Source organism: Belonocnema kinseyi, chromosome 3, assembly GCF_010883055.1.
Source record: "Belonocnema kinseyi isolate 2016_QV_RU_SX_M_011 chromosome 3, B_treatae_v1, whole genome shotgun sequence".
In the NCBI taxonomy this organism is placed as follows: domain Eukaryota; kingdom Metazoa; phylum Arthropoda; class Insecta; order Hymenoptera; family Cynipidae; genus Belonocnema; species Belonocnema kinseyi.
The window spans coordinates 79,099,724-79,110,863 of NC_046659.1; the positions used below are offsets into that span (position 1 = coordinate 79,099,724).

The 11,140-nt window shown below is 28.9% G+C and overlaps 2 protein-coding genes across 11 annotated transcripts in view; one reads left to right on the plus strand and one right to left on the minus strand.

Annotated features, from left to right (window-relative positions):
• Positions 1-7,530, plus strand: LOC117169460 (U3 small nucleolar ribonucleoprotein protein MPP10). Its single transcript, XM_033355853.1, has 4 exons — positions 1-173; positions 2,298-3,669; positions 6,923-7,031; positions 7,124-7,530. Exons 1-4 carry the CDS (start codon positions 103-105, stop codon positions 7,486-7,488), a joined length of 1,917 nt encoding a protein of 638 aa, XP_033211744.1. The 5' UTR covers positions 1-102; the 3' UTR covers positions 7,489-7,530.
• Positions 7,531-7,560: 30 nt separating this feature from the next.
• Positions 7,561-11,140, minus strand: part of LOC117169459 (aryl hydrocarbon receptor nuclear translocator homolog) — a 78,123-nt gene continuing 74,543 nt past the window's right edge. For all 10 annotated transcript variants that reach the window (XM_033355848.1, XM_033355850.1, XM_033355849.1 and 7 more), the window contains one exon: positions 7,561-9,229. In XM_033355848.1, the coding sequence (XP_033211739.1) occupies positions 9,018-9,229 (212 nt within the window). In that variant the 3' untranslated portion in view covers positions 7,561-9,017. The remainder of the gene's footprint in view (positions 9,230-11,140) is intronic.

Sequence of the window (11,140 nt, forward strand, 5' to 3'; positions counted from 1 at the left end):
TGCGCATGCGCTGGATGTGTATTCGGTGTGCACGCACGTGAATGTGAAGTTTATTTATTATAAAATACTTATTATCCTCGCTGGTTAAATGAAACGTGCAAAATGACAAATGTGATTGATAAAATTTTGAATACTATTGAGGATGTCACCAAGGACCTCACAATCTTTTTAGAGTAAGTATTTTTATAAACTTTGTGTTTATAGGTTATGTTTATGCAACTCTGTATAATTACAATACGCAATAATATATCAATAAAATGTTATTTCAAGCAAGTATTAATTTGCTAGAATTTTTGTATTATATATCTATTTTGATTATAAAATTATTCTGCTCTCAGAAACCAAATTTTTTGTCTTAATTTTGTATATAGGGCTAGCTAGCAGCCCGGAATTTCAGATTGGACACTAGTTTCTTTACTTTTATGATTAAAATATTATTATGGAATTAAGTTATTTAAAATGAATTCAAAAATGGAACTTTCAATTATATTCTCAGTCTACCGAAAAAGTAAATTTCATTAGTAGTGGTATTTAATTTCTTTAATTAGTTTTTACATTCTTTATACCCTATTTTCCCCTTTCTTTAAGAATTCCTCTTTTTTCTCCTATTGTGAAGAAATTTGTCGCGTTTAGTAATTTTTTCTCATAAACGAAACTAAATTAATAAAACCCAAAAAGAAAATTCTACTATTCTTGGTTGAAATTTAATTCTTTTTAGTTGAAAAACTTACTATTGTATTTTTTGTTTATAATTTATCCCTTTTAGTTGAAAATTCTACTATTTTGTTCAAAATTCAACTATTGAAATGAAAATTCATGTCTATTGATTGAAACGTAGCTTTTTTGTTGAAAATTAATCTTTTCCGTTTTAAAACGCAACTGTTCATGAAAACATTCAACTTTTCAGCTTGAAAAATCAACACTGTTGTTGAAAATTTGTATTCTTTAGTTGAATTCAACTATTTTTATTTTAAAATCAAAATATTTTTCAATTTAAATATTGACTATTATATTTTTTGTTCAAAGTACATCTTTTTGGGTTGAAACAGCAATTACCTGATGGAATGTTGAACCTATTTGTTAAGAAATAATGTTGTTGGTTAAAGATACATCTTTTTGGTTTGAAATTTGATTATTTTTTTAGAAATTATTTTTTTAACTGAATATTTAAGTTCCATTTTTAGTGAATTATTGATATTTGTAGTTATAAATTCAACTTTTTGGTTAAAAAATTCGTCTTTTTTGTAAAAAAAGTAATCTCCTTGGGTGAAAATTAGCTTTTTTGTTTAAAATTCATCTTTTCCGATTTAAAAATTAACATTGTTTTCAAAAACATTAGGTACTTTGTTAAACAAATTAATATCTTTTAAGTATTCAAACATGTTGTTGAAAATTCGTATTCTTTCATTAAATTAAACTGCTTATTTATTTAACATAAACAACTTTTTCTGTATGAAATTTTTCGCTTAAATCTAACTATTTTGTTGGAAATTAATGTTTTGACTGAGAATGTCATTATTCTATTTTTTTGTTGAATATTGATGTTTTTTAGCGAAAAATTAAACTTTTTGGTTGAAAATTCATCTTTTTGGTTAAAAATTCAACTGCACTAGATTAAAAGTTAACTACTTTGTTAAAAACTTATTTGTTTATGAAGATTCATTGTAGTTACAAATTTATCTATAGTTAAAATTCAACTATTTTTTTTGAAAATTCGCTTGGTTTTTGTTAGAAAATCAATCTTCTAGGTTAAAAATTTATTTGTATGGTTGAAAATTTAACTTACTGGTTGAAGACTCATCATGCAAGTAAAAATTCATATTTTTGGTTTAAAAATTAACTTTTTTTAATTCATTTTTTTGTTCAGAATTAATGTTTTTAACTGAAAATTGAACGATTTGTTTGAAAATTCATGTATTTTGTTGAAAATTCGTATTTTTTAGTCGAAAACTAGTCTACTTGATTAACAATTCAGCTTTTTGGTATAAAATTCAACTCTGATTAGTTCACAGTTGACTGCTTTATTAGAAATTGATTTTTTATAAAGATTCATAATTTAATTTGAAAATTCAACTCTGGTTAAAAAATTTAATATTTTGTTAAAAATTTCTTTCACATTGAATTCAATACGGTACCTACAATAATTTTATTTAAAAGAATTTAGTCTCCTATTTACATGAAGAATCACCCCATTTCCCTTGTTTGAGAGCATTTTTTGTTTTGAGGTCTGTTTTAACTTTAGTATTTAAGTCCTTCATTAAGATTATAATTAATTAATCTCTTTTTCACAATTTCAGTGGAGATAAGAAGACTGCTCAGACTTTGAGAAAATCCACAAAGCTCCTCTACGACTTCACAAAAAAAAATTCGGCCACTAAAACAAATTCCCTCCCTGAGTTGGTGATCGACGGTTTCGACGAGGAGCAAATATGGCAACAAATAGACTTGCAAAACGAGCAAGTGATTCCCTTTCTCATATCCGATATATCAAAGCTCTTATTAAAAAAAGATTTGGCGCAACCTTTGGAGGAATCCGAAGATGAAGAATCCGAAAGCCAACCCCCCAAAAAATTGAAAGGCTCCGCTGATGAAGACGTCGAAGAAGAATCTGATCAAGAATTTGATCAGGAATCAGACAATGAAAATGGATCTAAAGAAGAATCTTTCAGCGAAACAGAAAGTACAGCTCATGCCAAGGGCAAAAATAAAACACAGAAACGCAAAGTAGAATCTTCTATCGTAGATGACAAGTTTTTCAAAATGCAAAGACTGAACGAATATCTCATAAAAGAAGACCGAAAAGAAACAAAAGGACAGAGTAAAAATGCAGATCAGTCTGATGACGAATCTATCGATTTATTCAACGGATATTCCGATAAGGACAGTGGAGATGAAGAAACACAAAAAGAAAGGGACGCTATATACGCTGACTTCTTTGACAGTCCTGATTCCGATGGAGAAGTCGAAAATAAAGAAGAAAATCAAGATAAGGGAGAGGATTTGAATGAAGAAGAAGATATGGAATCTGAAGAGGAGCCCTTTCAACATTCCGAAGATGATCAGGAATCCTCAAAAGAAAAGCGGGTTAAGTTTAATTTGCCGGTCGACTCTGATGATTCGAGTAAATCAGCTGATGAGACTGAAAAAGACAAGAATAAGAAAGTGAAGTCTTCACTAGAAGAGCGACAGGAGCGTCTTGAAAAGAAAATGCGAGAACTGGAAGAACAATCTATTTCGGAGAAACCTTGGCAATTGAAAGGAGAAGTTGGCGCTTCGGGTAGACCACAGGATTCTCTTTTGGAAGACTTTGTAGAAGTTGACGTCGTTTCTAGGCCTCCGCCAGTTATTACAGAGCAAACTACTTTGAAATTGGAGGATATAATTAGACAGAGGATTAAAGATAAAGCATGGGACGATGTAGAGAAGAAAGTGAAGCCCGTTGACACGCCAGCTGAATATAAAAAGAAACTGATTATGGATCAAGAAAAGAGCAAGCTAAGTTTGGCTGAAATTTATGAAAAGGATTTCGTTAAGCAGAGGGAGGCTTTGAATCCAGATCAGAATGCTGAAGTTGGTGATCCGCCGGAACATATTGAACTTAAGAAGTCGATGCACTCACTTTTTAGGATACTGGATGCACTTTCTAATTTCCATTATACTCCGAGACCGGTAAGTCTTTTAATTTTACTTTATACAGGTAGTTCGTTTTAATCAAGGAAAAAATTCCCGGTTTGCAAACATTTTTCACGGTCAGTGAAATTTAAAAAATCAAACTCTAAAGACAACCTTTTTTTTATTTGAAGTAATAAAATCGGAGCTGCAAACTAAAGTACTCAAAGTGGAACTCTTGAATTTTAAACACTTTTAAACTGAAGTTTATAAGCTTTTTAATTCAAAAATTTGGTATGAAAATTCTCAATAGTTTACACGTATAAAATGGAAGCTACTAACATTTTTCAACTGATCAATTTTAAATTAAACGCAGTTAAACTGCGAAATTAACCAATTTTAACTTTGATAAATTATAGAGTTCAAAGATTAAGATTCAATTCCGAAAATAAAATTCACGTTATCAGTTTTAATTCCTTAAATTGAAGAATCTATCAATAAATTACAAATTGTTCAAAATTATATAATTTCACGCGATTTTAAGCTAGAAATATAAAAAATTCAACAATAATTATTTTGATTAAAAAAAGTTTAAATATCCTTTAAATGCTTCACATTTTTGTTTTGAAATCTTGAAACATGTGCATGTTTTTTGAACATTTTTTCAAATTTCAAATTATTTTTTTAATTTCTTCAGACCTTCTAAACATCTTTTTAAATTATTCGAATTCTTCCTAAGAATTTTTTATAAATCCTGCCAAATTATAAAAAAAGCTGTCCTTTAAAATCTTCCACATTTATTTTTGATAATTTTGTAAATCTTTTTAAATATTCTCTTTAAATTAATTTTTCAAAGTAAAACATCATTTTCAATTTTCTTAGGAAAATTTGTTTATTCTTCTGAAGCCATTAAAAATTCTTAAAAAGGTTCTAAATTTTTTGTTCGAAATCTGCCAAAATCTATATTTGGTTTTAAATTAGGCGGTGGACTATTTGCACCGACATTTTGGTACGAATAGCTGGATTTGGTCGATAAACGCAGAAACGTCGTTTAAATTATTTGAAATCGTCTCAAATTTTTAATTAATTTTGCATTTTTCAAACAATCTAAATATCTTTTCAACCTACTCTATTTTTTCTAAGTGCAATTGTTATTTATACATAAAAACTCCACAATTTGAGTTACAAATTAGATTTTTTAAATAGATCAATTAAAATTGTAGCATTCAAAGTTTTGTTTGGAATATTTACTTTATAAGTCCTGTTTTTAAATGAACAGTCGAATATTTCTAAATATTAATTTTTCTTTTGCGTAATGAAAAAATGTGAAATTCTTACATTTAAGACATTACATTTACATTTTTATTTTTTATTTACGTTTTAATGTACAGTTTAATTAAAAAAATCATTATAATTTATATTCTTAGTTGATCAATGAACAATTTTTTGAATGCAAAATTGTCAATTTCAAAAGCTTCTGATTTTTAGTTTTTCAAGTATTTAAAACGGCGTTTTTTAAATGAAAGATTTTTGAATTACGCATTGGAAACTGAATGATATCATAATTGAAACATGTAATAATTCAACTAATTATTTTTTTGAACTGTTAAAATCAAACATGAACAGATTTTTTTTCTTAAAATTTGTAAAATTCCCGGTCACAAAATAAATTCACTATCATTTTCCGGTTCATAAACATTTTTCACGGTCAATGAAATTAAAAAACCTAAATCTATTTCAAACATTTTTCCATTTAAAGTAATAAGCAATAAACAAATTAAATTTACACGTATAAAATGGAAGGTACTAGCACTTTTCAATTGAAAGTTTTCAAATGAAATGCAGATAAACTGCAAAATTTAGAAGTTTGATAAATTATAGAGTTCAAAGATACAGATTAAATTCCAAAAATATAAATCCAGGTTAACATTTTCAATACTCTAAATTAAAGAATCAAGCAATGAACTTTAAAAAATTTTTAAATTATATTTCTAAAGTAATTTTGAGCTAGTTTAAGTATCCTTCAAAAACTTAAAAATTTTATTTCAAAATATTGAGAAATCTAGAAGTGGTTTTATATTTTTCCAAATTTAAAATCATTATTCAAATTTTTTCGAAACGTTTAAATATATTTTTAAATGAATTGAATTTTTCCAACAACTGTTAGAAAATCCTGCAAATTAAAAAAAATCCTTAAAATATGAATTTACAAATCAAATCATTTACACGAAGTTTGTAACCTGAAAAAACTGGGCTATTCGTACAGAAATTTTGGTGCCAATATCCACAGCAGTATTTAAAACAAAATGCAGATTTTTACAGATTTAAACCAAAAAATTTAGAAGCTTTTTAAGAATTGTGAAAGGTTTAAAAAAAATAAAAAAATTGTGTTAAGATTCATAGAAAAATTAAAAATGATTTTTCATTTTGAAAAATTATTGTAACAGAAAATTTAAAAAGATTTTAAGTGATTTCCAAAATGATCAAAACAGAACCTGGAAGATTTTAAGGATTTTTTTTTTTTAATTTACAGTATTTTCGAAAAGTTGTAGGAAAAATTCGGTAAATATTAAAATGTATTTAGAAGTTCTGAACACAAATGTCAACACACTTCTTTTCAATTATTTGAAGACATTTCAAGTTTTTAATTAATTTTGAATCTTTTCAAAGCTACGCAATATCTCTTGAAATTACTCAAATTTTGTTTACAAATAATAAGTGTTCAATTGCTATTTATTCGTTAAAATTTAACAATTGCACTTACAAATTAAACATTTTTTAAGCAGAACAATTCAAATTGTAACGTTAAAAGTTGAAAAGCTCTTCGAAATTCTACAGAGTCAAAGTTTTCTATATAAAACAATTGAATTTCAAAGTTTTTGCTTTTACATATATTTGTATTCAATGTACACGTCTTAAATGGACAGTGAAATTTGTAATTGCTAAGAAAACTAATAAGAATAATACAATAATTTATTTATTTATTCAATTTAATATAAAAAATAATATAAAGTAAGATCTAAAACTTTGAATTAAAACATTTTTATTGATGAGTCATAAAATTTTGTATTTAAAAATAAAATTATCATAATAAATTATATTATATTGATCTCAATTGGTAGTAAGACTTTCGAATTCAAATAGTTACAATCTTTAAAATTCTCAAATTTTGAACGGATTTAGAATCGTTTTGTCAAATCAAATATTGTGCAGTTTTTGTACTTTAATTATTTACAAAACCGGGGGTTTCCCGGCCACCCTGCTAGACATCCTGGATATATTAATTAAATCAATATTTTAATCAAATTTCCAGGTTCAGCCAGAACTCAAGATCATCAGCAATGTTCCTGCCATCAATATGGAAGAAGTAGCCCCGGTAGCAACTAGCGATGCAACATTACTCGCACCGGAAGAAATTCGACGTAAGCTTAAATACATTTTAACTCTAATTTCAAAAAACGAATTTATTTCAATGCCTTTAAATTGGTGAAAAAAAACCCCTTTCTAATTGCAGCTAAAAAACGTGGAGAACTTCTTGGAAAAGCAGAACGAACGAAAACGGATATGAAACGTGAGCTGCGAAAGAAGAAAAAGAAGCAACGTGAGATCCAGCAGGCGAAAGAAAAGAAGGAGAAACTGAGGACCGATATTGACACTCGAAAGAAACGGAATAAGGAAACGGCGAAGGTCGTACAAAAATTAACAAAGAGTCGCAACGTCTTGAAAATGGATGAACAAGATAACAGAGCCACCAAGTCTTCTACTGCCTTCTTCAATCAATTGCAAGATGAAGTTCAGAGTCAAATTAAAGCAAAGACAAGCAAAAAGCCTGGAAAGAAAGAAAAATCTCGAATTTCGGCAGTTAAGCTGAAATTGTAAATTTTGTACAGTTTAAAAAAAAATAAAGAAAATAAACCTTAAGTTATAAGTTTGCATTAATCAAAACTCGTCTTTTGCGGCAAATATTTTTTTTTTATTTCACGTGATATGTTGTCGAAAGTTATTTTCTTCGAACTGCTAAATACGTACAAATATTCTATTAGTGTTTGAAATCAATTCCAGAACACATTGACATTTAATTAAATTTACAATAAAGAAATGTAGAAAACAGAAATCCGAGTTTGCTTGAAGAATTTTGAAAGTAAATGACTCGTCAATGAATCTTACACTATATGTTTGGGAAAATAAGTACTACTGATGCTAAATAGCTCGTACGACTTTGTACATTCCTTTCAACATTTTGAAATATATCTTTAACGATTGCACTGCTTACAGTCTCGGTCTAAACAATTAATTAAAAATGATTATGTTAATCCTAGGCATTCAAAAATGATCATGATCCTGAACGGTTCAATTCTAAAAATTATTCTCTACTCAAAGACGTCTCCATCAAATGGGAAGGGAGAAATCATACTGCCAGAGGCTCGGACGTTGTTAAATTTGTCATTTTTATACCTTCACTTATAATAAGTGCAGAGGAATTGTCTATTGATAGGAATATTACAATACCAATTATTTATCCTGCCAAGTTCATCTCTGCGTTAACAAATTCTGTAATTACATTCATTCGCGAGTGTTCTTACTGAAAATACAGAGGCATTTTTTTACAGTATAAATTATGCAACTGTTTTTCGGTTGTTTTTTTTTCGAGACCAAAGAAAGCTGGAATCGCTCGTGCTACTTATTTATATTTGTCAAGAACATTTCCATTTTATAGACTAATTTTGAATGAAGCCACCTTTCCCTGCGCTCGATAAAAATGTCTTAAAACCAATCTCGATTTTCCTTTTTGAATTTTGCACAAAGCTTCAATGTTATCTACTAGTGTCTAACTACTTGTAGTTACGAATAGGAATGATATTTATATATATATATATATATATATTTATATAAAATGCGGTGTCTATGCAGCATTAAAAGTGGCTATCGTTGCTATAAATATAACAATACTCAAAAATTCTCCAATGATACAGCGCTCACTGGACAATCATGACTTTTTAAATTCCAAAATCGACAGGAGCTTGGAGTTTGCCGAACCTTAAGCGTTATTTCGAGTCCATACTACTAATGGCACTTTTGCAGAAATTTCCACGCACCCGTTCATTTCTCCGAAGTGACCGTTTGCCGAAGAACGCGAACAGATAATAATTATCCTAGGATATTTATAACTATGCGATACGTATCAAAAACTGATCGCTTCGTCGTGATCGAGTCTGTGATTAATTGAAAAATCGTGCTTTCTTCTTGACTGGAGCGATCAACTGAAAGCTTGTGATTCGCTAACTAACTATGGGAGATGATTGCAAATTATCGAGACAAATCGAATTGAATTGTCGAATCGCTCCCGAGGAAGTTGAAATCAAGAAGCCCTATGAAACAGCAGTGTTGATTTCGTTCTCCAACTGCTACTAGAAATTGGCATTGAACATGGTGAGATCTTCAAATCCAGAGGCTCCACCTTGATCCTGGAGCATCTGAAGCATATCGGAGAGTTCCTGCGGTTGGGGACCTGGGGCACCGGGTGCGGCGTGAGTTTGCTGGGGTTGAGTCACTTGAGCGGAATTTTGCCCGTTATCCTGTTGCTGAGCTTGGTGCTGTTGTCCTTGCCATCCCCACATTCCTGAAAAAGAGCATGATTAAGGATTAAAATTGAAAATATTTTAATTAGATTAAAATCCTATTTAAGGCCATGTGACGTCGAGTGGATCACGTGACCAGATTCCCACCTTGCCGACGCTTTTCTTATTTCCTACATTATTTTCACACGAAGCACCACATTGAGTTGAAAATTTGGGATAATGAATAAGAAGCAACAAGAAAGGTGGGTCTGGTCCTACATTTTGATAATTATGAAAAAAGAAAAACAAAATATTGTTTATAAAAAAAACTTTCTTCATAATTATAAAAATGTTGAACCAGAGCCACCTTTCTCAGTGCTTTTTATTTATTATGCCAAAATTTCAACTCGATATGGTACTTCGTTTGACAATAAGTTAGAAAATAAAAAAATTGTTGGTAAAGTTGGAAACTGATAACGTGACCCACTCATCAAATGGCCTTAAGGTCCAATAATAATCAAGTTAATGTATAGAATTCCTGAAAGTAAAACCAAGAATCCAACGACCAAATTTGGACAACCAACCTAAAATGCTCCAATTGTAATTTTAAAAAAGACCCTCTTTTTAAAAAAATCTGAAGGCAACCAACCAACCAAATCCCCTCCCATCTCTTTTTTTATTTCTCTCGTCTTTTTTATTTTTATTATTGTGAAATTACAGGGTAAGAAAAAGTTTAGCAGGTAGGAACAGCAACGAAACAACGATGCTGTCTCTTTGATTTGATAATAATATACATAAAAAAGACGAAAGAAAAAAAGAGAAGGAAGGGAATTTCATTGGTTGGCTTCTCATTTTTCTTTCCTCTTTTATATTTTGAAGGAGGATCTTTTTTAAAATTTACTTGATTCTCAGGTATCAAAAAGAGAGCATCATTGTTTCATTACTGTTCCTACCTGTTTTAATTTTTTATTCATTGACAACGGGTATGATTACAGAAACGTTGGTGAATATTTTATATTATGTTCTTTTATTGTGATTTGGTAATAATACAAATAAAAAAAAAAGACAAGAAAGGAGATTTAGTTAGTTGTCTTCTCATTTTTCTTTCCTCTTTTTTATTTTTGCACAGAGATTTTATGATGTGGTACCTTGAGATCGCCTTAACCCGGGCATTTGGTTGAAAATAAACTTTTTTTTATTAAAAATTCATAATTTTGGTTTAAAAATTCAACTATTTTATACACAATTCAACGTTCCGCTTAACTTGAACTTAGCATGAAAATTCAACAATTTTGTTTGAAATTTGTTTTCTTTCTTAACTACACAAATATTTATTTGGTGAAAACTCTACTTTACTGAAAATTGATCAAATATTTTTTTTTAATGAAACTGCTTTGTTGAAAATTAATCTGTTCTTTTATCAATACGTACATTCATTTTTTTCGTTAAGATTAATAATTTTAGCTGAAAATTCACCTCTTTGATATAATATTCTTCTTTTTGGGTTAGAAATACAACTGTTTGGTTGAAAATAAAATTTTTGTTGTTGAAAATTTATAATTTCGGGTTGGAAGCTCAACTTTTTTTACAGAAAATTCGTCTTTTTTGCTTGAAAACTCAACAATTTAGCTCAAATTTTTTTCTTTCCCGACTGAAAATTTTTTTTTGGTAAAAAATAAAAATATTTCCGTTAAAAATTCATCTTTTTTAGTTTAAAACTTAACTACTTGGTTAAAAATTCATTTTTTGGTTATTCATTCATAATTTCAGGTGAAAATTAATCTTGAGAAATTTTTGAAATTTATATAAAAAAGAACCTATTTCCAAGCATCTTTTTTCAGATGGCTTGAATTTCTGTCTATGATTCTTACAAAATGAATCGGAAGTTTGTGAAAAAGGGCGGAAAGGGGAAAATTGGGCAAAAATGGTCGATTTGAGGTTTTTTAGAGAATTTTTTTTAATTTACAGAGGGG

What these genes read in the sequence shown, in the direction of transcription:
- LOC117169460 (XM_033355853.1), top strand. Translation starts at nt 103, where the DNA reads ATGACAAATGTGATTGATAAAATTTTGAATACTATTGAGGATGTCACC. An exon ending in TCCATTATACTCCGAGACCG is followed by an intron (nt 3,670 to 6,922) that starts GTAAGTCTTTTA and finishes TCAAATTTCCAG; the next exon opens with GTTCAGCCAGAACTCAAGAT. An exon ending in CGCACCGGAAGAAATTCGAC is followed by an intron (nt 7,032 to 7,123) that starts GTAAGCTTAAAT and finishes TTCTAATTGCAG; the next exon opens with CTAAAAAACGTGGAGAACTT.